Source organism: Ovis aries, chromosome 5, assembly GCF_016772045.2.
Source record: "Ovis aries strain OAR_USU_Benz2616 breed Rambouillet chromosome 5, ARS-UI_Ramb_v3.0, whole genome shotgun sequence".
Taxonomy (NCBI): Eukaryota; Metazoa; Chordata; class Mammalia; order Artiodactyla; family Bovidae; genus Ovis; species Ovis aries.
In genome coordinates, this window is record NC_056058.1 from 79,160,481 (window position 1) to 79,183,593 (window position 23,113).

Below are 23,113 nucleotides of genomic sequence, written 5' to 3' on the forward strand. Positions count from 1 at the left end.
TCTCAAGTCTTGCTTCAAAAACCATAAACAACTTTTGAATATCTTAGGAATTCAAGATAGTACATTAACACCAACACATTGTATTAGTTGTTCTAGGATAGAGAGTTCACATTGGACACATCCAGCAACAGGGAACAGATCTGGGAATTTACTGGGTTAAAGTACACACCACTCAAGCCATCTAAGCCTGACTGGCTAGTGTGTAAGTGTTCGCCTCTCATCGTATCATATTTTTCCTCTGTCTTAATGCTAGCTTCTTCCTTTCTGTCACCCCCTAAAGGTATTTCTTCCCAAAGTTCTATCACCAGGACTCTATTCTTATTTTACCCTTATTCCCTCGTTAATTTAACTCACATTTGTAACTGAACCTTCTTTCTTCCTTCCAAATTTCAGATTTCTGATAACAGTATCACAAGTCTCAGTTAATTAGTCATGTTATTTTTAAATAATTTTACAAATTATTTTAAAAATTTATTTCTTCCTCAATGCTTATAACTAGAAAACCTCAACTTTTTAATTCTTCATTTTCATTCTTAATTTTTCATTTCATTTGCCACCACCCTCATTCAAGGGCTTTTCAGCTGACATCAAGACTACTAGGACAGCCTCCTCACAGTCTTTGCCATTAGCCCTTTCCCTTTTTCAGCTCCTCTTACACATGCCCTCAGATTAACTGTCCTAAAATAGAATTTACTATTTTCTGAATATGCTTTAAAAAAAATGACTCGAGTACAGACAGAACAAAACTTTCATCCAGAAAGGTTGAAAAAGTACTCAGTGAAAATTTGGAAAACCTGAGTTTTCCCAGCTAAACCTCACTCCATTTTTAAACAATGGCATAGCATATCCTTTATGTCTCTAAAGACCCTGATGCTGGAAAAGATTGAAGGCAGAAGGAGAAGGGGATGACAGAGTATGAGATGGTTGGATGGCATCACTAACTTGATGGACTTGAGTTTGACCAAGCTCCAGGAGATGGTGATGGACAGGAAAGCCTGATGTGCTGCAGTCTATGGGTTCGCAAAGATTCAGACACAACTGAGTGAAAGATGTCTTCTCTGGGTATGTACCAAGTTTTTATGTATTGTAAACAGATAAATAGTAAAATAACTAGGTCAGGCCAAATAAGCAGTTTTCAACCTTTTTTAAAGTTTTTTATTTAAAAAGGAGATTAAAAGAAGATTCATTTAAAGGTGAAAAGATAAGCCTCAGAATGGGAGAAAATATTTGCAAACAAAGCAACTGACAAAGGATTAATCTCCAAAATATACAATCAGCCCATAAAGCTCAATATTAAAAAAGTAAGCAACCCAATCAAAAAGTAGGCAGAATACCTAAACAGACATTTATACAAAGAAGACATACAGATGGCAAACAAACACACAAAAAAGATGTTCAACATTGTGAATTATCATGGGGTTAGTCGCTAAATCTTGTCCAGCTCTTGAGACCTCCATGGACTATAGCCCCCCAGCCTCCTCTGTCCATAGGATTTTCCAGGCAAGAATACTGGAGTGGGTTGCCATTTCCTTCTCCAAATTATTATAGAAATGCAAATCAAAACTACAATGAAGTATCACCTCATACTAGTCAGAATGGCCATCACCAAAAATCTCTACAAACCATAAATGCTAGAGAGGGTGTGGAGAAAAGGGAATCCTCTTATACTGTTGGTGGGAAAGTAAATTGATATAGCCACTGTGGAGAACAGTATGCAGGTTTCTTAAAAACCTAAAAAAGATCTACCATATGACCCAGCAATCCCACTACTGGGCACATACCAAGAAAAAACCATAATTCAAAAGGACACAGGTACCTCAATGTTCACTGCAGGACTATTTACAATAGCCAGGAAGACATACATGCTCAGTCAGGTTCAACCCTGCATCCCTACTGCCTGTAGCCCGCTAGGCTCCTCTGTCCATGGGATTCTCCAGGCAAGAATACTGGAGTGGGTTGCCATGTTCTCCTCCAGGGAATCTTCCCAACCCAGGGATCAAAACCGTGCCTCCTGCATTACAGGCAGTTTCTTTACCACTGAGCCACTGGGGAGGCCCAAGACATGGAAGCAACCTAAATGCCCATCAACAGAGGAATGGATAAAGAACAAACGGTACATATATTCAGGGGAACGTTACTTGGCCGTAAAAAAGGAGCAACACTGGGTCATTTGCAGAGACGTGGATGGACCTAGAGACTGTCTTACAGAGTAAATCAGAAACAGGAAAACAATATTGCACATTAACACATATATTTAGAATCTAGAAAAATGGTATAGATCTTATTTGCAAAGTAGAAATAGAGACACAGACATAGAGAACAAACATGTACACGAAGCGGGGAAAGGAGATAGAGGAGGAAGAATTAGGAGACTGGGATGGACATATATACACTATTGATCAATACACATAGTATTGATACTATGCAAAAAAATAGATAAGTGATGAGAAAACACCGAATAGAGCAGGAAACTCTACTCAATGCTCTGTAGTGACCTGAATGGGAAGGATATTAAAAAAAAAAAAAAAGTGATACATGTATTCATAGAGCTGATTCACTTTGCTATACAGCAGGAATACAACATTGGAAATCAACTATATACTAATAAAAAAACAAAAGAAGATTCATTTATAGCATAAGTAACGAGTTAAATTGGAGTTCCATTTAGTAAGAAAGAGAAAATACAAGAAACTAGGAATAGGTGAAAACTGAGCTACTCTGGTTAACACAGAGTAAGCCAAGCACCTTCTGGTAGGATTCTCTCACTCTTGCTCCTAGGCACCTTCATTGGTCCTTCCACTGCACCCCAAAGTCCGGGGAACTCAGCATGAAACCACTGAAAAAGATGACTTACAGTTTTAAAATGCTACCATCTGTTAGCGAAGCATTGATCTTGAGTTTGATTTTTCTACTTTGGTCAACCAGCTCTTCTTACCATTCCTTAAACATACCTAGCATTGTTTAAAAATCAGCCAGTTTTTGAAAATCTCCAAAATAAATTTATAAGTTTCAAATCTCTAATAGAAAGTTTGATATGCATGCTACTTTTGAAAGAGCATCATATTTCTGTCATTTATGTTATGATGCTATTGGCAACATAATCACAGTCAGTGCAACATCTGCCTCAAAAACAGTTAATTAAGGCCTTTCCATCTTCATTTTTCCACATTCACCAGAAATTAGACTTTAATAAAATCACATCAGTGGGAGGAAAAGGGCCAAAGATGAATCCATGAAACAACATACTTTGATGAAACAATACGTTATTTTTCATAGTGAAACAAACTACGAAGTCAGATCTGCTCTGCTGTTTTACCTCTTTTCCGTATTAACTTCTTCACTTACCTCTTTTTGAATTTTATGTCTATATGCTGGTTTAGTCACTAAGTCATCTCCGACTCTTGTGACCCCATGAACTATAGCCTGCCAGGCTCCTCTGTCCATAGGATTTCCCAAGCAAGAATATCGGAGTGAGCTGCCATTTCCTTCTCTACAGGATCTCCCCGACTCAGGGACTGAACCTCTGTCTCTTGCATTGCAGGCAGATTCTTTACCAACTGAGCCGCCAGTACCCTGTATCTCTATATAATGCAGTAAATTATTCTGAGAGATTAGGTGAAGTAGAATTCTTCCCCAATGTGTTTATAGTTTCCCTGATTGTCTCCTGTTATGCATGTTTACCACTGAATGGCTGAAGTAACATATTGCCCTACAGGAAATCTCAGGATCAAAAGTAACAGGGAGAATATCTGATAGCTCTTAGCAGTACTTAGAGGCCCCCCAGAAGCCATCCTATGCCCAAGGACAAGTTGATAACACTCATACACCTCACAGGTAAAGTGATGAATGTAATTCTTCAACACAGCTTGCACAAAAACAGAACAAAATAATCAACTTATGTTGTGCTATAAAGAATATAAGCTGGTTTATAGCACTTATATTTGGCAAGAGAAATTAAACTTAATCCTACAGGAAATGAAAGCAAGAGCAGAAATAGTATGGCAGATAAGAATAAGGCAAAAATCTGCAGCAACATGGATGGACCTAGAGAGTGTGATACTGAGTGAATTAAGTCAGACAGAGAAGGAGAAATATACAACACCCTTTATATATGGAATCTAAAAAGAAATGATACAATTGAACTTACAAAACAGAAAGAGACTCACAGACTTAAGAGAACGGACTTATGGTTGCCAGGGGGAGGTTGGGTGGGGGGAGTGGGCAGGGATAGTTATGGAGTTTGGGATGGACATGCACACACTGCTATATTTAAAATGGATAACCAACAACGACCTACTATATTGCACACAGAACTCTACTCAATGTTATGTGGCAGCCTGGATGGGAGGGGAGTTCAGAGAAAATGGATACATCTATATGTATGGCTGTGTCCCTTCCCTGTTCACCTGAAACCATTACAACAGTGTTTGTTAATCAGCTATACTCCAACACAATATAAAAAGTTTTTAAAAACATTTAAAAAGAATACAGCAAAAAATGAATCTCATTACAGTGGTCCTTTGGTATCTGTGGGGAAGTGGTTCCAAGATCCCGACAGATACCAAATCGGCCCATGCTCAAGTCCTTGACATTTAAAAAAAAAGAAAAAGAAAAAAAAGGCACAGTCCAGTTAGCCTTCTGTCTCTGCAGATGTGGAACCCGTGTGTCCCTCCCCGTTGAGCTGAACAACTACCAGTATTGACCGACAAGTATATTTTGGCTCCATCTTTGTTTTAGGACAATTAAGGAATCATCTATTCATACTAGAGAACTACAAATATAATCGCTGTTTTGACAGTTTTTATTATCTTAATGGATTTAAAATATAACTTTATTTGTTCCTAGTCTATCAAGAACTCTAGTTTACATGTACTGTTTAGGAGAATTATGGTCCAATGTGAGACTTTTCATCCATCTGAGCATTTACTAATTATGTCTACTATATGCCAAAACTGAATACATATCAAAAGTTATGTGTATTTATTCTCCATATTCTAATCTATTTCTCTCCATATTCTTACATATCTGTAAGTTTTGATGAGTCTACCAGTATCATGCTATCTCCACATATATTATTCAAAGTTCTTGAGAGAAGGTCTCTTTTGCCATTGAGTGTGGGAACTATGTCTGTTTTGTTCACCACTACATTCCCTAGAGCCATGCCTCCCAAAAGCCTCTGCTACCTGCTTTGATTCACTTATTTCTTTACAAGCTGCCATTTTATCTCAATTTGTTTCCAAATACAAAGTGAGTAAAAGTAGCACTAAATGACCCCCTTGCAACTACATGTTCAGTTATATTAAAATAAGAAGTGATAAATACTTATTAGATAATATTTTAGTCATTCATTTATATAAACACAAAACATGATTTGAACATCTCCTGTCAGGCACCCTGCTGGGTAGAAAGAATGAAAAAGATAAATAAGACAAAGTCTATTCCCTGAGGAAGCTCACAAATATTAGAGAAAACATCCTATTATGAAAATCTAATATATAGGGACATTCAGGAGATGGACAGAGGATGTTATAGGATCATGGCAAAGAATGCACCTAACTCTCTACAGTAGTTTCTGCACAAGTATCTTTCTAACATACAAAAATATTCTTCTCCTACTATTTTATATACATAATAGGTGTTTTTATATCATTAAAAACAACTACCCCATCTCTACAAACCTGTAGCATAATTCTTTTCAGATGTTATAAACACTCTCTTAGGTAAGAATAAAAAAAACAGCCACATTTTATCAACAATCATAACTCAAGCCTATCACTTTACCTAAACAGTTGAATGATTTAAAATATTTCCAGTCTAGCAATTAACAGACTACTTTGTTCTGTGGATATTTATTGAACACCTATTATTTGACAGACCCAGGGAAAGAATGGGTCTAATCTTCTCTGCTCTCAAGAGCTCACTGTAATAATGCAATTTCATTACCATCATATTACTAAGGCAATAATATATTTTGGCTCTATCTTTGCTTTAGGACAATTAAGGAATTTTCTATCCATGCCAAACAACTAAAATTATAATCACTGTGTATGTTTTTAGTTAAAAGTTTAGTAGCATGCATTGACATTTTTGCTAAATATTTTGGAAATAAACGAAAGCAGAAACAAATTATTAAATAAAATAATTCTATGTTAAACTGTAGCAGGAAAAAAAAAATCAGTAAACATTAATTAGCTCCACATGAAAGCACTGCCTGAGATTTCAGAGTGAAATAAAAACATACTAATGGGGAGAAAAGGAAAGCTAGTCCACTAAACTTTATAAGGTAGCAGGTATTACTTCTAATCACTTGAAATGATGGTTTACTTTTCAATGATAATATTGTATGTATATAATAATAATTTTATATTTAGATAAACCTGGTTTTCACTTAGGTTAAAAATAACAGGCTAACAGGCCAAGCAAGATATCTCCAAAATAATCATCCTAAAATCTCTATTTTCTTACAAAATAAGTTCTTAATTACTAAATTTTCCTCCAGCACTTCTGATCTTATTCTGTACTCCCCTCTAGACAAATCAACAGGTGACACACGTCATAGAATCTGTCACAGAAGAGTAGAAACACAGGCTTCTGTGTAAGCCATCCCTACATTTTCTCCATCAGTTCTCAAGGATGAACTATAACAATGCCTGAAAACACATGAGAAATGACAGTGCTCATTCTTTTTCTAAAGTTAATTACTATAACTGATCTAAAATCTTGTCACTTTAAAATAAAAAGTATAAGAAGCCATACAAAATAAATTTGAGACACTATGTAATTTTATAAAGCAAGCATATGGTTAGCCACCACCATCTCAGAAGCCCAGGCCACAAGCCCCATTTCAATCAGAACCTCTTCCTACCTCCCATTGTCCTGACAAGTACAGTAGTCATTTTCTTGTGTTTTTTATAGCTTTGTCATCCAAAAGTACATTCCTACACACTATTAACTGCTGATTTCTAAAGATATACTTATTTTACAGTTGGTACTCCATACAGATTGTAAATAATGTATTTTAAAATATAAATGCAAGAAGATGAAAATTTTACTCATTTAAATGCTTCCTTCCTTATTTTATTTCTTCTCACAGTAAGTATGAACAGGGTGTTTTTTTTTTTTTTTAAGAAAAAGATATTAATTAACACTGCAACTATAATTATTTCACAAATAAAATGATAAATGACAAAAATCTATATTCTTAAACAGGCAATGGTTAGAAAACAAATCAAAAAAAGTTAAAAACCAAAAGTCAAAAAAATGTTGCTGGGAAAATTATTATCAAAAAAGTTATGGGAAATTATAGAATGGCTCAAAAAAACATCTATTCACTTTACCTATCTCTCTTTTAGTATGTGTATTTACCAAAAAAAAGGTTTTAATGGGAAGTACTACATATGTTTATAAATATAACATGGTACATGAAAACATATGACCACTTCAAATTTACTGGTTTTTATTTTCTAATTTTAGAAGATTAGAACTCACTGTAAGGTGAAATTTGATCTGCTTTAAAGTAACTTTCTCGAATATAAAATATAGAAATATATAAAAATAAAAATCATGCATAATCCCAATGTCAAAAGATAACCGCTTTTAACATTTTACCCTATTTTTTAATTAAAAGGATTATTCATAATTTACCTTATTATCCCTCTACTATTTCTTTTTAAAAAGCAGTTTATTCTTTCATTATCCATTCAATCTCAAAGATAAATGAAGACTATAAAATAACAGGACTTTTCAAGTGTATCAGAATTTACACATGGAAGTATTTTTTTATTCTAAAAATGCAGCTAATAAATAAAATATTTTTAAGAATGTTTCTTTGAGAACTACCTTGAAATTCAGTGGGTAAATATATTAACCACTATTCTAAAATGTTTCCCAATGGACTCTAATATAACAATATAACATGACAGAATTTTACCAAAATCTGTTTGTTCCTGTTTCCTATTTCTTCCCTGAGTCTTTCAAACATCATCTACACCTTAAACATGAATCATGTTGATCATTCAGAAACTGTCTACTATCAAGAATTTAGGAAATCCCACCCACAAAAACTACCATAAAAGTGTGCTACAGGAAACAAACATTCTTAAAAATCCAACTGCAAAATAAAATTATATAAGCCAAACTCTACCTTTACAGCAACCTCCATTTAAAGAAAGTTTAGAGATATATTACCGTTAATTAGAGATGTATTACCATTAAAAGTAAATTGCCTTAAAAAGGTATAATAAAAATTCCATCTAAGAAATCAAATCTCTTAAAACTAACATTTAAGATAAAAGTGAAGACTCTTGAGAGTCCCTTGGACTGCAAGGAGATCCAACCAGTCCATTCTGAAGGAGATCAGCCCTGGGATTTCTTTGGAAGGAATGATGCTAAAGCTGAAACTCCAGTACTTTGGCCACCTCGTGCGAAGAGCTGACTCATTGGAAAAGACTCTGATGCTGGGAGGGATTGGGGGCAGGAGGAGAAGCGGACGACAGAGGAGGAGATGGCTGGATGGCATCACTGACTCGATGGACGTGAGTCTGAGTGAACTCTGGGAGTTGGTGATGGACAGGGAGGCCTGGCGTACTGCAGTTCATGGGGTCGCAAAGAGTCGGACACGACTGAACAACTGAGCGAATGAACTGAACTGAACTGATGAAACACTTGATAAAACATGTGCTAACTGATAACCAATTGCAAAATCCAAATAATGAATTTTTTCTAAACTACATTTTCTTAGGACCAAATTAAATGAGGAAGAGTTATTCTTCCTATAAAATCTACTCTAATTTCACTCCTACCTCTGGTCATTGCTTGTTTTCAAAAACCTTGAAATATTTAAGTGGGCTTCTAAAGTTAACAAGTGTGAGTACTCTCTGAAATACTGAAAAATGCCTTATCAATGCAAAATGATTACAATGATAATGGCTAAGGCAATGACAATGGTGATTTATCCAATGCTTCCAAGAAGGAGATACTAGTTCAGTGTTCCTTTTAAGATCTCCATGGTGAATAGACGGTTGCATCTTTCTATACAATGGGATTTTGAAAAAATTCTTATATAATTGATTTCTTAAGATGTAGATCCATAAATACTGTATGTCATTTACAGCAGAACACTGGTACTCTCTAACGCCATCTAGTTGTCAAAATTATCCCATTAAGGGCAGGCCAAATCTAGGCATGTCTTTCCTGACGTAAGAGACAGATGAGTATCTTACTCTAGTCAGAATCTTCACACTATTCATGGTTGGGTCTCTGTTTTCCTTTATAGCCATTACCCCAAGGGTGAAAAGGGAGAATCAGATTGTTTAAATAAATGCCATGTCCTGGGCCCTGTCTTACCTGCCTTTTCTGTGCTTTTTCTTTATATGCAGCACCATCCCTTTTACTCACCTTGTCCCCAAGAGCTAGTGTTTAGCACACAGCAAGCTTTATGAGTACAATCAATATCCGATGAAGTAATCACAAGCAGTCTCACTTTAATCAGTTTAGTAAACGTTTAAAGTATTACACAGTCCCTGTCAGATGCCCAAGATTTTCACTGAAGTCTGCATACTCTTCCTTGTGCTATATTTGGGGTTATAATTCTGGCTATTTCCACTCTCCAGTCTAAGGCTGAAATACTTCCTTTGGAAGAAGTTCCTTTTCCTTTTTGAGGCCTGGTTCTGGTTTTAAAGGGTATTTACACAGAATGATGCCACCCTTTCACCAACTAAACATGCATCCCTCTGGTAAATTTTCAGGTACTTAAAATCGGTATTTCCTCAGGCTCCAGGCCTAATTCCGCTTCCTCTAAACCAAGGAAACTGGTTTTCCTCCACCCCAAACTCAGTCTGCGGGTCTTATGGTCAGTTCTGCAAACAGTGTTTTCCTAGCCCCTCTCTCACTGAAGCACAGTCTCACTGAAACTTCCCAGGTGATCCAGAGGCTAAGATTCTGAGCTCCCACTGCAGTGGGCCCAGGTTTGATCCCTGGTCAGGGAACTAGATCCCACATGCCACAACTGAGATTTAGCATGATGTAACTAAGGGATCCCACATACCACAGTGAAGATTGAGGGTCCTATGGTTCTGACACTGAGACCCAGTGCATTGCAGCCAAACAAATAAATTTTAAAAACAAAACAAAACAGTCTTGTCATTATTAAATGCCACTTTTCCCTAAAGAAAACCTACTCCCCCTGCCCTCCACCTTTCTTTTACAATTCTGCTTCCTTGTTCCATCAATTCTCTAAAATCACATTTATAATTCTTCTTAAAAAAACACACAATATATATTACCTAGTCACGGATAGTCCACTGCCCTGAAGAACTTAACAAAAAGTCCATATTTTCATTTTTTGTCCAGATAGTTTTGCTCTCTTATCTTGTATTTCCTTTAATTCACAATAAATTTACTTACGGAACTGAATACAGCCTTATAATAATGTAACTCAAAGTTGTAAAAAGAATAATGTAATACTTCTATATATCTTTTAATGGAAATGCAGAAGAAGAACTTTTATAACATTCTTATGATGACTTTTTTGTGGAATAATTACTACTTAATTTTTATATATAGGCAATTACACAAATTAGGCACACTTAAAGGTAAGAAACACCTCTAATAGCTTGAAGTTAGGACTACTCTCTTGCCCTAAGCTTCTTCAACAAGACTCACACATCCATTTTTGTTTCACTTTTAAAGTGATAAGCCTATTTCCCAAGAAAAAAAATAGTAATTCCTTAGGTACCAAAGGAAAAAAATGGATGGTCCAATATATTTTTCAAGAACAGTGGTTAAAAACAAAACTGACAATATAGCTTAGTAAAACTGTACAGAAACTTACGTAATCATGGAAGGCTTTTGCTTCACTTGAATGTTCACATGTTTCCCGTCTTTCTGGAGCTGCACAGTAGAGATCCCAAAATACACTAAAAAAGTAATTATAGAAACATTAAGAAAATCATATAATGTCAAATGAGAGAGCACAATTCCAAAAACAGAAGGCAAATATTCCTTACACAATATGTGTTTTCTTCTTTAGGACAAATATTTATTTGAAAGATTTAAATTCAGAGAAGGCTCTTATTGTAGTAATAGGTATAACCTAGCCATCATTCAGAAATGCTAAGATTTTTCTAAAATGACAATAAAAAAATTAAAACTGTCATTCTTAATTGTCTTAAGAATGACTTAAACATTTGATTGAAATAATTATAACACTTTTCACAACTTTTCCATGAAGAATAAAAGATTTTTTAATACCAATAAGAATAAATTAACTTTATTTTTAAAAGTGAAACTCACTTTTTAAAGATAATTTTATTGTCCAACCCCAGGCCAATACCCTAACCATTAGGTCACACCTGCCAAATAAATATATTTTCTTAAAATATCCTCTGGTTTTCCTTTGAAGATAGGTTGGTCATTTTGAAAATTAAAAAAATCACACTCTCTTTTTTTTCTTCCTATTCAAGAGCAATAAAAGCAAAACAGAACTGGCTGGGAAAAATAATTATACTGCTTACAAAACACATAAAAATTAACAATCATGTTTCATAAAATTAACAATGAACATGAACAAGGGATTAAAATCAAGAAAGCAAATGTCTGAAAGTCCTAATGATAAACAAAAGCAGTTTTACTGATCAACAAATATTTTTTTACCGTACATTTCCCTCTCTAGAGAATTGGAAAGTATGCTAAGCCAAATGGTTAATGGCATAAGTTTAGGAATAGGATGTATCTGAGATAGAAGCTGGCCCTTCCACCTACTAGTTCAATTCGTTTAAACAAGAAACAATTTTCTCCTCTATAAAATGGGGCTGTTGAGAAAATTAAATTGTATAAAACAAGCACAGGGTCTTACAGTAAACATATTATTAATAATATAACTAACACTATAATTATCTTGCACAAAAACTTAAAATGCATACATATTGTTAAGGCAGGTCATTGGGCTGAGAGCACAGTTAACAATGGCACAATGAAGCTCGGTAAATCAAACTGGTCTCTTTGTTTTGACCTTTGAAGTCTCATTTCATCTGGATCTCTCTTCTGAGATAGGATAAAACATTCTCTAGGCATTATAACAATTAATTCAGCAAAATAAGATTACTCTTAGAGGCAAAATATATGAAAGATTAAGTACTGCCATTTATTTCCTTTTAAATTTCTACAATAAGCAAGAAATACAAAGCAAACAATAAATACCAAATTAATTCAAATAATTTCAATTCCTGAACTAGAGTGCAAGCAGTTTAAAGTTGTGCTTGGCTTTCCTATATCCCTTTTGGGATAAAAAGTATAATAATTATACACAGACAGGGATACAGCTTTAAGTTTTCCACCTAGATCAGGTGTATTATGAATTATTATGTATTGCAATTATACTTATTTTCATGTTCTTAAGGAACTTCAAAGTTCTTAAAACTAAAATTTTATAATGGCTGCCTTTAAATTGTATTTAATCACAGAATATTATATGCAATATCATGACAATGTTCCTCTTTATGGATTTAGTAAGTGGTCAAAAATTTATAAGAGCCAGAATAAGGATAATAAAACAAATTACTAACGTAGCATAACTTTATATATAGTGTTTCTAATAATCCTACAGTATTAGATATATAAAAAATATATAAAAATATACATTATTTTCCTGAATAAAGGTAAAGAAATATAGCCTTTTAAAAACATTTACCCAAAGAAGAAATACACTGTTCTACAATAATAGAGATAAGGTGAAGTCTTAACCACTGGACTGCTAGGGAAGTTCCTAAATTATTTTTAAAACAGCATACAGGTATTTAAAATATTCTAGAAAGACTCATAGAGTTATTATGGCCAAAAAAATTTTATTAACTAAGTAAAATTTGTCTCAATTTCCTTTCCAATCCTTTGTATTTAGTGGAAAATTCCAAGTTGTTGTTGTTGTTTACAATGTCTTCCCACCAAATCATCCTTTGTATTCCACATTCCTTCCCTACTCTCCAACACATTTCACTTTTTCCATACAGTCTGACCACTTCTGTTGTTTACTTTCTTTCTTGCTAACACTATTTATTCCCTTCTTACTGTGATTATACTCCTCTTTCTATCCTAGTTGTTGCCTGCTGCTGCTGCTGCTGCTGCTAAGTCGCTTCAGTCGTGTCCGACTCTGTGCGACCCCATGGACGGCAGCCCACCAGGCTCCCCTGTCCCTGGGATTCTCTAGGCAAGAACACTGGAGTGGGTTGCCATTTCCTTCTCCAATGCATGAAACTGAAAAGTGAAAGCGAAGTCGCTCAGTCCTGCCCGACTCTTCGAGGACCCCGTGGACTGCAGCCTACCAGGCTCCTCCACCCATGGGATTTTCCAGGCAAGAGTACTGGAGTGGGATGCCATTGCCTTCTCCCCATCAGAGTGCTAGCATGCTGCAAAATTTGACTTTTCCACTGCCAGGCGACAGAAACTGGATTCTTATGATAACCTTAGTTATTGGTTCATTTTTTTCTGCAATGTTATACATATTTAATTACAGGACATAAATACATGAGCCCAAAGATATTCCAAAAGGTTTTTATATATAAAATTAAATTTTAAAGTTTCTTCCATTAAAAGTTGAAATAGGAAGTTTTAAAAAGTGTGTATTTTTAAATTATACAAATAAAAAAAGATATTAATTTCAGGGGAAAGAAGTTCCTTGGCATTTGTATCCCTGAAATTCATGGAAGAGAGCTGGGAACTTTTATTAAAGCATATTAACAGGAAACATGGTTTCAAGATGGATTTGATCACAGTGAGCGTAATGAGCACAGGAGAGAGGCATAAAAATTACAACAGTACTGGGCATGATACAAACTGAAAGAAGAAAAGAAATCACAAGGGACATCATATTAGGAACAAGAAAAACATTTCCAGAAAGTAAAATCACACACTTTCCCCTAAGCCATACTAAAGGGAGACATTTCTCTCGTCTCCAAGGCCTCTGCCCCTCATTTCTGCCACACTTTATTCTGCATTTTTGTTCACGTTAATTCTCTTTCAGCATCTTCAATCTCCCCTACTCTTTTTACCTCCATCTATATACATGCTGAAATCTATTCCAAAAATAAAAATACAAAAATGCTAGGTACTATTCTATGTTGTTAATCCTGAAACTACTATACATATCACCACATACTTCAACTATTCTTCATAACCCTGGAGCTGGAAAAATGGAACATAACAGTCCCCTAAATTTCATGTTCACTCTTCCACTGAAACTGTTCTCCCCAAGAAGATCTAAGAAAACCTTAGTTCCCAATTCAGGAAAACTTTTTTTTTAACTTATACCTGCTGCAGAATTCACTCTCTCCTTTGAATACCTTTTCTAGTTTCCATATATTATTCTTCCCTGATTACCCTCCTTCCTCTCTAGGTATTTTCTTTTGAGGCTCCTCTTTGTCTGTTTGCACTTAAATGTTGACCTTCCTCAGAGTCCCAACCCCAGGCCCTGTTCTTACTTGTTACACTGTATATTATTATAATTGTGGATACACGTCATTATACATTTGCCTAAGGCCACAGAATGTACAACACCAGAAATGAACTGTAATGTAAATTATGGACTTGGTGTGATTATAGTGTGTTAATGTAGGTTCATCAGTTACAACAAGGGTACCACTCTGGTGGGGAATGTTGATTATGGGAAGGCTATACATTGTGCAAGCAGGAGTTATATGGAAAATCTCTACCTTCTCCTCAATTATGTTATGAACTGACCGAAAACTACTCTAAAAAATAAAGTATTAATTTTCAAAACAAACAAACAAACAAACAAACAAAGAGATCTTTGAAACAACGGGAAAAAAAAGTTAGGACCCTGCTGGACTTAAGGCCCATAGTCATGTTTAGCTACACACAATGATCAGAAAAGCTTAGGATCTGGGCAATGTCCTGAAAGAGGGGATCCTTAGCTTTTCATCAGTTCTCAGAAGACCCCATAACTTCAAAATCATTAAGAATCACTCATTTATATCGATAAAGCAGGCACCTCAAAAGCTACATTTAGTAGTTTTAGGGAAGAACATTAAAAACACTGAAAATAATGTACCTTTTGCATGTGCTAGACTTAAATGAAAATAAATATGGCCTAAAATATTTATGTGCCCTTTATTTACAATTTCTTTGATATCTATAACTAAGTAAAAACTACTAAAAATACCAAAACCACAGAGAAAGAGCTCCTCTGAATCTAAGAGCCACGGAAAAAGGAAGAGCCACAGCAGATTTAAGAGCTGCACCTACTGATAAAAACGACCAAAAAACTGAAGTCTGATAGAGCAAAAAGCCAAAGTATTCAGTGACTTATTATCAACCATCTACAGGAAGAGGATAGGCTAGATTCATGAGGAAGGGCGTAAAAGAGAAGTGGGTGTGAGAAATGGAATTAATTCTATAATGAAAAACTTAAAATCTTCATTTTGTTAGCCCACTAATCCAATAGGGACAGACCTCTAACGTGGTTTCTTGTGTCACTTTATAGACATAATAGGAAACATATAAAATATAAGGGTGTCGATAAGTGGGGAACCTCAGTTACATTCAGCAGGTAAGCATTTATAGTCTAGATCTAGATAGCATAAAAACAGCTTATGTAAAATGAAAAACTGATTTTTAAAACATTATGTTATAAGATGTCAGTCTTAAGCCCCAGGAAAAAGCACAACAATAGTGCTTAACTGCCATGAACTGTTATTCCAAATACAGGAACAACTTTGAACCAAAGGACCGCACCTGTTCCTGCCATACGTATTGGGAGACTAACAAGGGAAACCCACAATCATAACCGACCAAGTGTGGTTCCATTCACCATGGGACTTCTAGTAAAGCACGTTTTCAGGAGAGAGATTAAAAAGATGATGGCATTAAGTAACAGACCAGGAAACCACATTCACAGCTCTAGAAGAGAACTTTTATTTTTGTTTTTTCCTTTTAAGTATGATGCTAAGAGATGAGTCTATAATATACTGAACAGGAAATGCTTCTAAATGAAGAAATTTTTTTAAAAAAAGAAAAGAAAAACTTTAGCTTGTCCATTTGAATACCTAGACTAATAATTGCTGCTGCAAAATGTCACAAACCTGGGTGTTCTGGTGCCACAATAAAATTTATAAGTTCTGATATCAACTGAGCCTTTAATACTGACTGACCATTTGTGTGTACATTCCTAGGCAGTTCTATCTCTGAATCTATCTAGAACTATTTCAAACTGTTTTAGACTATTCTAAAAATTCACCACCACCACCAGCACAAGTCACAAGGGTGGGGCCCTCATGATGCAATTAGTGCCCTTACATAAACAGCCGTCAGAGAGCTAGTCAGGCAGTCAGCATGTGCTTGCTCTGTCTCTCTCATTCTGTTATGTGTGCGCTCTCTCTATCCATGTGAGGACACAGTAAGAAGGCCACTATCTACAAGCCAGGAAGAGAGTTCTCATTAGAAACAGACCATGCTTGGCAGATTGAACTCGGGACTTCTGGCCTCCAGAACTGTGAGAAAGGTAATTTCTGCTGTTTAAGCCACCCAGCCTATGGTATCTTCTTATGGTAACCAGAGTTGACTAATACACACTCATACTTACAGCTGGAGAGTCCAAATTGGTCACAATTCCATCTTGACTTAATAGCAGTATCTTTAAGTTAACTATATTTAATGCTGGTTTTGAGCTTGTTTTTTTTTTATTTTTGTAAGTGCTACCTTTCAGAAAATAATTGCAGAAAATGAAAAAATATAAATGAGAAGCACGAAATCACAAACAGGTACGTGCAAGCCTAGTGAAATGCATCATCAATCTAATGAAAATGGAATAAAAGATACTTACCACCACCAAGAATGTAAGAATCCTGGTGGCTCCCCCAAAGTGATGTTCTTTTCCCATCTTATCTAAAATGAATAAAATAGATATTAAACACTCCTAATAATACTTTCCCCACACATATGACAAAGCAATATTTTCCCACTTAAAATATCAAGATAATATATAGGATTTTAATCATTTTCATGTTATTCTTTATCCAAGTTTTACAAATACTCATTTTATATTATAATTTGCTGACTGAATAGTCGGAGAGAAATTGCCACCATTATTTTCCTGAATTTGCTTCCCACTGTGTCAGAATTTCAGAAGCTATTTCAGGATCCTAAGGCACATGAAAATCACAATTATTAACACCAATATCGAAATCAGCTATCACCACTAACCCAGACACTTGCAAGTACTTGGGCTTAATATGTACAGACTCCAAATTAAACTTCAAGGATTGAATTTTTGAATAAGTTTCTGATTTGAGGGGATGGAACTAAGAAGGCATATGTAAGAATTTTAAAAGATGGTGATATTGACTTTCCAATTATTTATATTTCAGATGAATTGAAGTTCACTATAATAAAAATTTAAAACAAGGTCAATATTCTCAAAATTAAAAGTTCTGATTAAATGCTTTTTATAAATTAAATTTAAAAATTGCAAAGCTGAGTGTGTATTTATACAGTGCCTTTTCTAAGCACTGGATAGCATTAAGAAGAAAAGATGAAAATCTTTGCATTCAAGGAGATTACATTTTAGAGGAAGGATTGCTGTTGTTTAATTGCTAAGTCATGTCTGACTCTTTGCGACCCCATGGACTAGCCTGCCAAGCACCTCTGTCCATGGGATTTCCCAGGCAAGAATACTGGAGTGGTGGTCATTTGCTTCTCCACAGGATCTTTCTGACCCAAGGACTGAACCCACATCTCCTGCATTGCAGGTGGATTCTTCACCATTAAAGAGAAGCTCAGTAGGGAAAACAGACCATAACAAACAAACGCCCTTGCCCCATCCCCCCTCCACAAAAGACTGCATTTATACTAAAAGGTGACAAATGCTATGGAGGAAAATAAAGCAGTGAAGGAGGATAAAGAGAACAGACAAACTATAAGAAGTTATAATTTCAGCTAAGGTGATCCAGCTTCAAGAACAAACAACCCTTATATATAAGTATAGCTTTTAGTTTATTAAGTAACTAAAAAATGATTTAACAATATTCCAATCAGTAAAATGTGCCCATTGGCCCTTACCACTACTAGGAGGCAAACAACTATAAATACTGACTGATTCAAAGAATTCTTTTTGTCACCTACTATGGAAGACGTTATCTCAACAGGATAAAAAAAAAAAACAAAAATATTTTAAAATAAAAACTCATAATGTGATTCTCAATGTTAAAACAAACAAAAAAAAACTCTCTTTAAGGAAGAGATGTAAAACTTAAGCATAATTAAAATCACTGAAACTGACAGCATTTTTACAGTGCTTATGCACACAAAATATAAATCAATGAAAACTCTGATGTAAAAAAGCAATTTGCTCTCAAAAACCAGAGAAACTCTCTGAAGATTAGAAAATTATGTATGTGATAGCCATTTTAAGAGCTAAAAAGTGAAACTCTAAGAGTTAATCAACTTAAATTTATAAAGTCTAAACATAAACAATGAACCAGAATATGTTATATAAATGGAAGTCAGACCCTAACTTGAATTCTCCAAAGTGAAACATTCGAATTTTTTTTTAATCTATGCTACCTTTTATCTGAAAATTTCCGGTGATCAATATTTTCTCTTTTTTGGTTCATGAAAAATAAGAAATGGTACTTAATGAGTCTTATGAGAAATAAAGCTCTGACAGCCTGCTAAAGTTATAATTTAGTCAAAAACCTGTGTCTCATCTTTTCTCCCAATCTTTTCTCTTACCATCTTTTCCCAAGTCGATGTCTTTTTGAAAGGGCATAATGATGCACCTCACAGATGTGCCCCAGACATACTAATATTCCTAATCCCTGGAATCATCCTAAGCATATAAACAGGAAGTTTTTCAAAGTAGAGTCCTTACGTTTCATCTCAGCTCATCTTGACTTTTCCTAATACAACTGTGAAATACTTAAAAGGAGAATGTGAGATGACTTATGAAGACTCAAAGCGGCATGACTAGGTCTGAATGACAGACTGTGCTAGAGGTTATTAGACTCTAACAAGAGTCCTGCTGCACCGCATCACCTACTAAGCAGTCATTTTCTTGCACTTTCACAACTTCCACAGCCAGTCATCAGATGTTTCAGGAGATAAGGTACTCTAGGAAAACACCTATATGATTTATATTTGATACGGTCTTCTATAAGAGGAAGTCTGAAGGTAATGTATTTGGATTTTAAACAATATGACATCTTATTACTCCTAAGAGAAACAAAATGTTTGACAAACATCATCTCTTTCATCCTCAAAATACTCTTTTCTATATCATGAGGGAAGTTCACCTTTCTCACTTTAAATCACAAGTCTATGGAAGAAACAGCTAAAACTTTGGTCAAACATATTTAAGTTAACACAAAAGTCATCCTGTCACAGTTATTCAGTGAACAACAACCAATGTGCAATGTATTTACAAAAAGGAGATGGTTCTACACAGGAATTATGTTTCCATAGTGAATGGTAGTCTTTTGCCTCCAAACTAATTACTATTCTTGCTACATGCGTGCTTAGTCGTGTCCAACTCTTTGTGACCCCATGGGCTGTAACCCACCAGGCTCCTCTGTCTATGGGATGTTCCAGGCAAGAATAGTGGTTGGGTTGCCATTTTCTTCTCCAGGGGATCTTCCCAACCCAGGGATCGAACCCATGTCTCCTACACTGGCAGGTGTATCCTTTACCGCTGAGCCACCTGGGAAGCCCCAAATACTATTCCAGATAATACTTATTTAGAGAAAGCATGAGGTGATATTCAGGAAAACAGACCCTGATCTACAGAAAACTTTTTGTCACATTTACTGCAGCATTGTTACAAACAATGAAAATTAGAAACAGCCTGAGAAACGTTCACCAACAGTGAATGCAAAATAAAATTTACTACTTAAACACTACTGAACAGTGTGTAATCATTAAAGAGCATAAGATAAATCTATATGGAAAAAGCACTATGATAGACTGGTTTTTCAAATGAGATTAAGAAAGGCTACAGAATAATACATACAGTATAAAACCTTTTCTGTTTAAACATATGTGTGAATATGTATGTATGAACTTGGTTGCATGTATATTAAAAAAATGACACCAAACTTATAACTATTATCTCTGGAAAAAGGTAAAGGACTTTCATTTTGAAGTCATATTCATACATATATTTTTTTAGCAAACATAATGATGGATGAGGTTGAGGAATAGCCTGAAAACACCTCTAAATGTCAAAAGTCACTTTAGAAACAATTCTTCTGCTATCTAAGAGGCATTTTCTGTTGTACTGAGTTTCATGGGCTTCAGGCTTGTTTAGGTGCTTAAATGGTATCTATGCAAATAATTTCTATTTTTTCTTCTTGTATTATCCCAGCCTCTGTATGTATTCCTTAGTCCTTAGGCTTTTGCTCTTTAAATCCTCCACCTCCCTTCCTTCCATCATCAGTCCAGCTAAAAGCTGTATTCTCCTGTAACCTTGTAAATTGCAAGGCCAATGCCTACCACCATACTTTACATCTAAGGGCCTTGTCTGTGATTAGGTAGTATCTCTGTAATACGATCTAGTGTTTTCAGCATTTCTACATAAATGCAGAGCCAAACACTGAATCATGAATGAACAGTATACTGGCAAGAATAAGATATGCCATATGGTTTATAAATGAAAATTATAAATTTCAATGAACATACTCTCTGATACAGCAATTCTTCTAGGAATTTATTAATATGGTCACATGTGCAAAGTTACATATAAAACAATTTTTGATGAAACATCATTTATAATTGCAAAAGACTGGAAACAATATAAATGTCCATTAGTAAGGGGACTGGTAAACTATACTATGGCACAGGTCATAGAATGAAAAATGCTACAACCACAAAAAGAGAATATTTACAAAGTTTAGCAAACTGACAGAAAACAATTAAAGTCAAGTAAAACAAAAATCAAAGCACAGTAAATGTGTATAATAAAGAATCTGTGATAAACACACACATACATACAGATATATTTATTATTTCAGCATTATTTGCTCTGGCAAGGTATACTAGTCATTTATTTACCTATTACCTCTCAGCCCCACCCCACCGTCCTATATCCTCCATTCTACACTCAGTACTTGGATTTTGAAAATTACATTTCCTAGTCTCCTAGCCAGCTAGTTTCCCTTAAGTTCTATCAGGAGATACTACTAGGAGATCAAAGGGCAGGAGGAAGAAGAGAAGCTGCCTGCCCCTGGCTCCAAAAGAAAAGTGGTTGCTTGTTGCAGAAACAGTAACAAAGTAGAGGTGGGGCAATTCTGGATGCTGGTAGCACCTTTTTTGGGGGGTTCAATGGCACCCCACTCCAGTACTCTTGTCTGAGAAATCCCATGGATGGAGGAGGCTGGTGGGCTACTGTCTATGGGGTCGCGAAGAGTCGGACTCGACTCAGCGATTTCACTTTCTCTTTTCACTTTCATGCACTGGAGAAGGAAATGGCAACCCACTCCAGTGTTCTTGCCTGGAGAATCCCAGGGATGGGGGAGCCTGGTTGGCTGCCGTCTCTGGGGTCGCACAGAGTCGGACACAACTGAAGCGACTTAGCAGCAGCAGCTTTGTCAGTGTGGGACCACCTCAGATAATATAGATCTACTTCACCAGCATCGCCAACAGCACAGCAGTACACCCGAAGCTCATGAAATCCAAACTTTACAGAGTATTCCTAAATCCTTCCATAGTTTTTGAAAACCAACATTAAAAATTTAATATCATAAAAGAATAAAGTTAGTTCCTATGTTAAGAAAAGAATCTGAATACCTATGTATAGGCTTCCCTGGTGGCTCAGATGGTAAAGAATCTGCCTGTAATTCAGGAGACCTGGGGTCAATCCCTGGGTTGGGGAGATGTTTCTTCCTAGAAAAATTCCTGAGGCTTCTGAGTTAAATATAATCTACTGTTTACACTAATTTTCTAAAACCATCCATGTATAGAAGTATAGGTGCAGCTATACACTAAATGTAATAAAAGTTAAAACTTTTACATTCGAATTTTAAAAATTAAAGCAAACAGATGTACAATAGGAAGAAAAATCTGACTGCCCTCTGAAGGAGATGTAATTCAAAACTGTGCTATTCAACGTGGTACTCATTAACCACATGTGGCTCTTTACATAGAATTAATTGAATGTTCTTCGATTTTTCTAGCTACTTTTTAAGGGCTCCGTTGTCACATGTGACTAGTGGAGAATTTACTAAACAGCAGAGATTAGAGATCATTTCCATAATCACGGAAAATTTTAGAGAATAGTGCTGTTCTGCTTTAGAAGGAATGCAGAAGTCTTTATAAAGGAAATTTTTTTCTCGGGAAATTGGGAAAACTCCTTGATGGGTCCTTCATATTTCTGGCCCAGAAAGGCAGAGGCTCTTAGAAAAGGTTTGAAAGTAAAGAACAGATAGCCAATATTCTACATAATAAAATAACAAGGATTTAGGAGGCTGCTAATAGTCTCCAGGAAGGAGTACTCTGGGGGCCTGGGAGTATTCAGAAAAGGAGCAATTGGCAAAGTTGTGAGGACTCAACAAGACAAAAGGCAGAAGGAGTCTTCAGGACAACAGCTGGTGAGAAATTCTCTATGGCAAGAAGACCAAAGAACTTCAGGATAGTTGTGTCTAATATCCAAGTCAATGTTGTTGCTTGTGCTGTACTTAATCAACTCTTAATAGTCTTCAGTTTTTCCCTAACTTTCAGTAAGAATCCTTCATACCCAAGAGCAATGCGTTCGTGGGGCTTTAGGCTATGAAGGCAACAGGAAAGCTGAGGCAAAGAAAAGCTATCAGCCGTAAGGAAGAGTAGCAGTGCTGCAATACTGAGTGAGGGCAAGAAATTACAGCAAGTGAAACATTAACAACCTCCCCCTCCTTGTAAGCCCCAGAGATATGAAAGAGGACCTGAGACAATGTGTCACATTAGGGTTTGAGTTGGAGTCATTTTGGCAGAAAAGGTAACCCTAGGAAGTAGGAGGGTTGTGGGCTCTCCAGGTGACAGACACTTGGAGCTATATGGCACATACGGCACACAGGCTATATATTTATATTATTGTTGTTCAGTCGCTAAGTCGTGTCTGACTCTTTGCAACCCCATGGAC

The 23,113-nt window shown here is 35.6% G+C and overlaps 1 protein-coding gene across 10 annotated transcripts in view; it reads right to left on the minus strand.

Moving 5' to 3' along the window:
- The window catches only part of SSBP2 (single stranded DNA binding protein 2), a 312,716-nt gene that overhangs the window by 193,709 nt on the left and 95,894 nt on the right, over positions 1 to 23,113 (minus strand). For all 10 annotated transcript variants that reach the window (XM_027970493.3, XM_042250727.2, XM_027970492.3 and 7 more), the window contains exons 3-4: positions 16,832 to 16,893; positions 10,832 to 10,916 (exon numbers count right to left, since the gene is read on the minus strand). In XM_027970493.3, the coding sequence (XP_027826294.1) occupies positions 10,832 to 10,916; positions 16,832 to 16,893 (147 nt within the window). The remainder of the gene's footprint in view (positions 1 to 10,831; positions 10,917 to 16,831; positions 16,894 to 23,113) is intronic.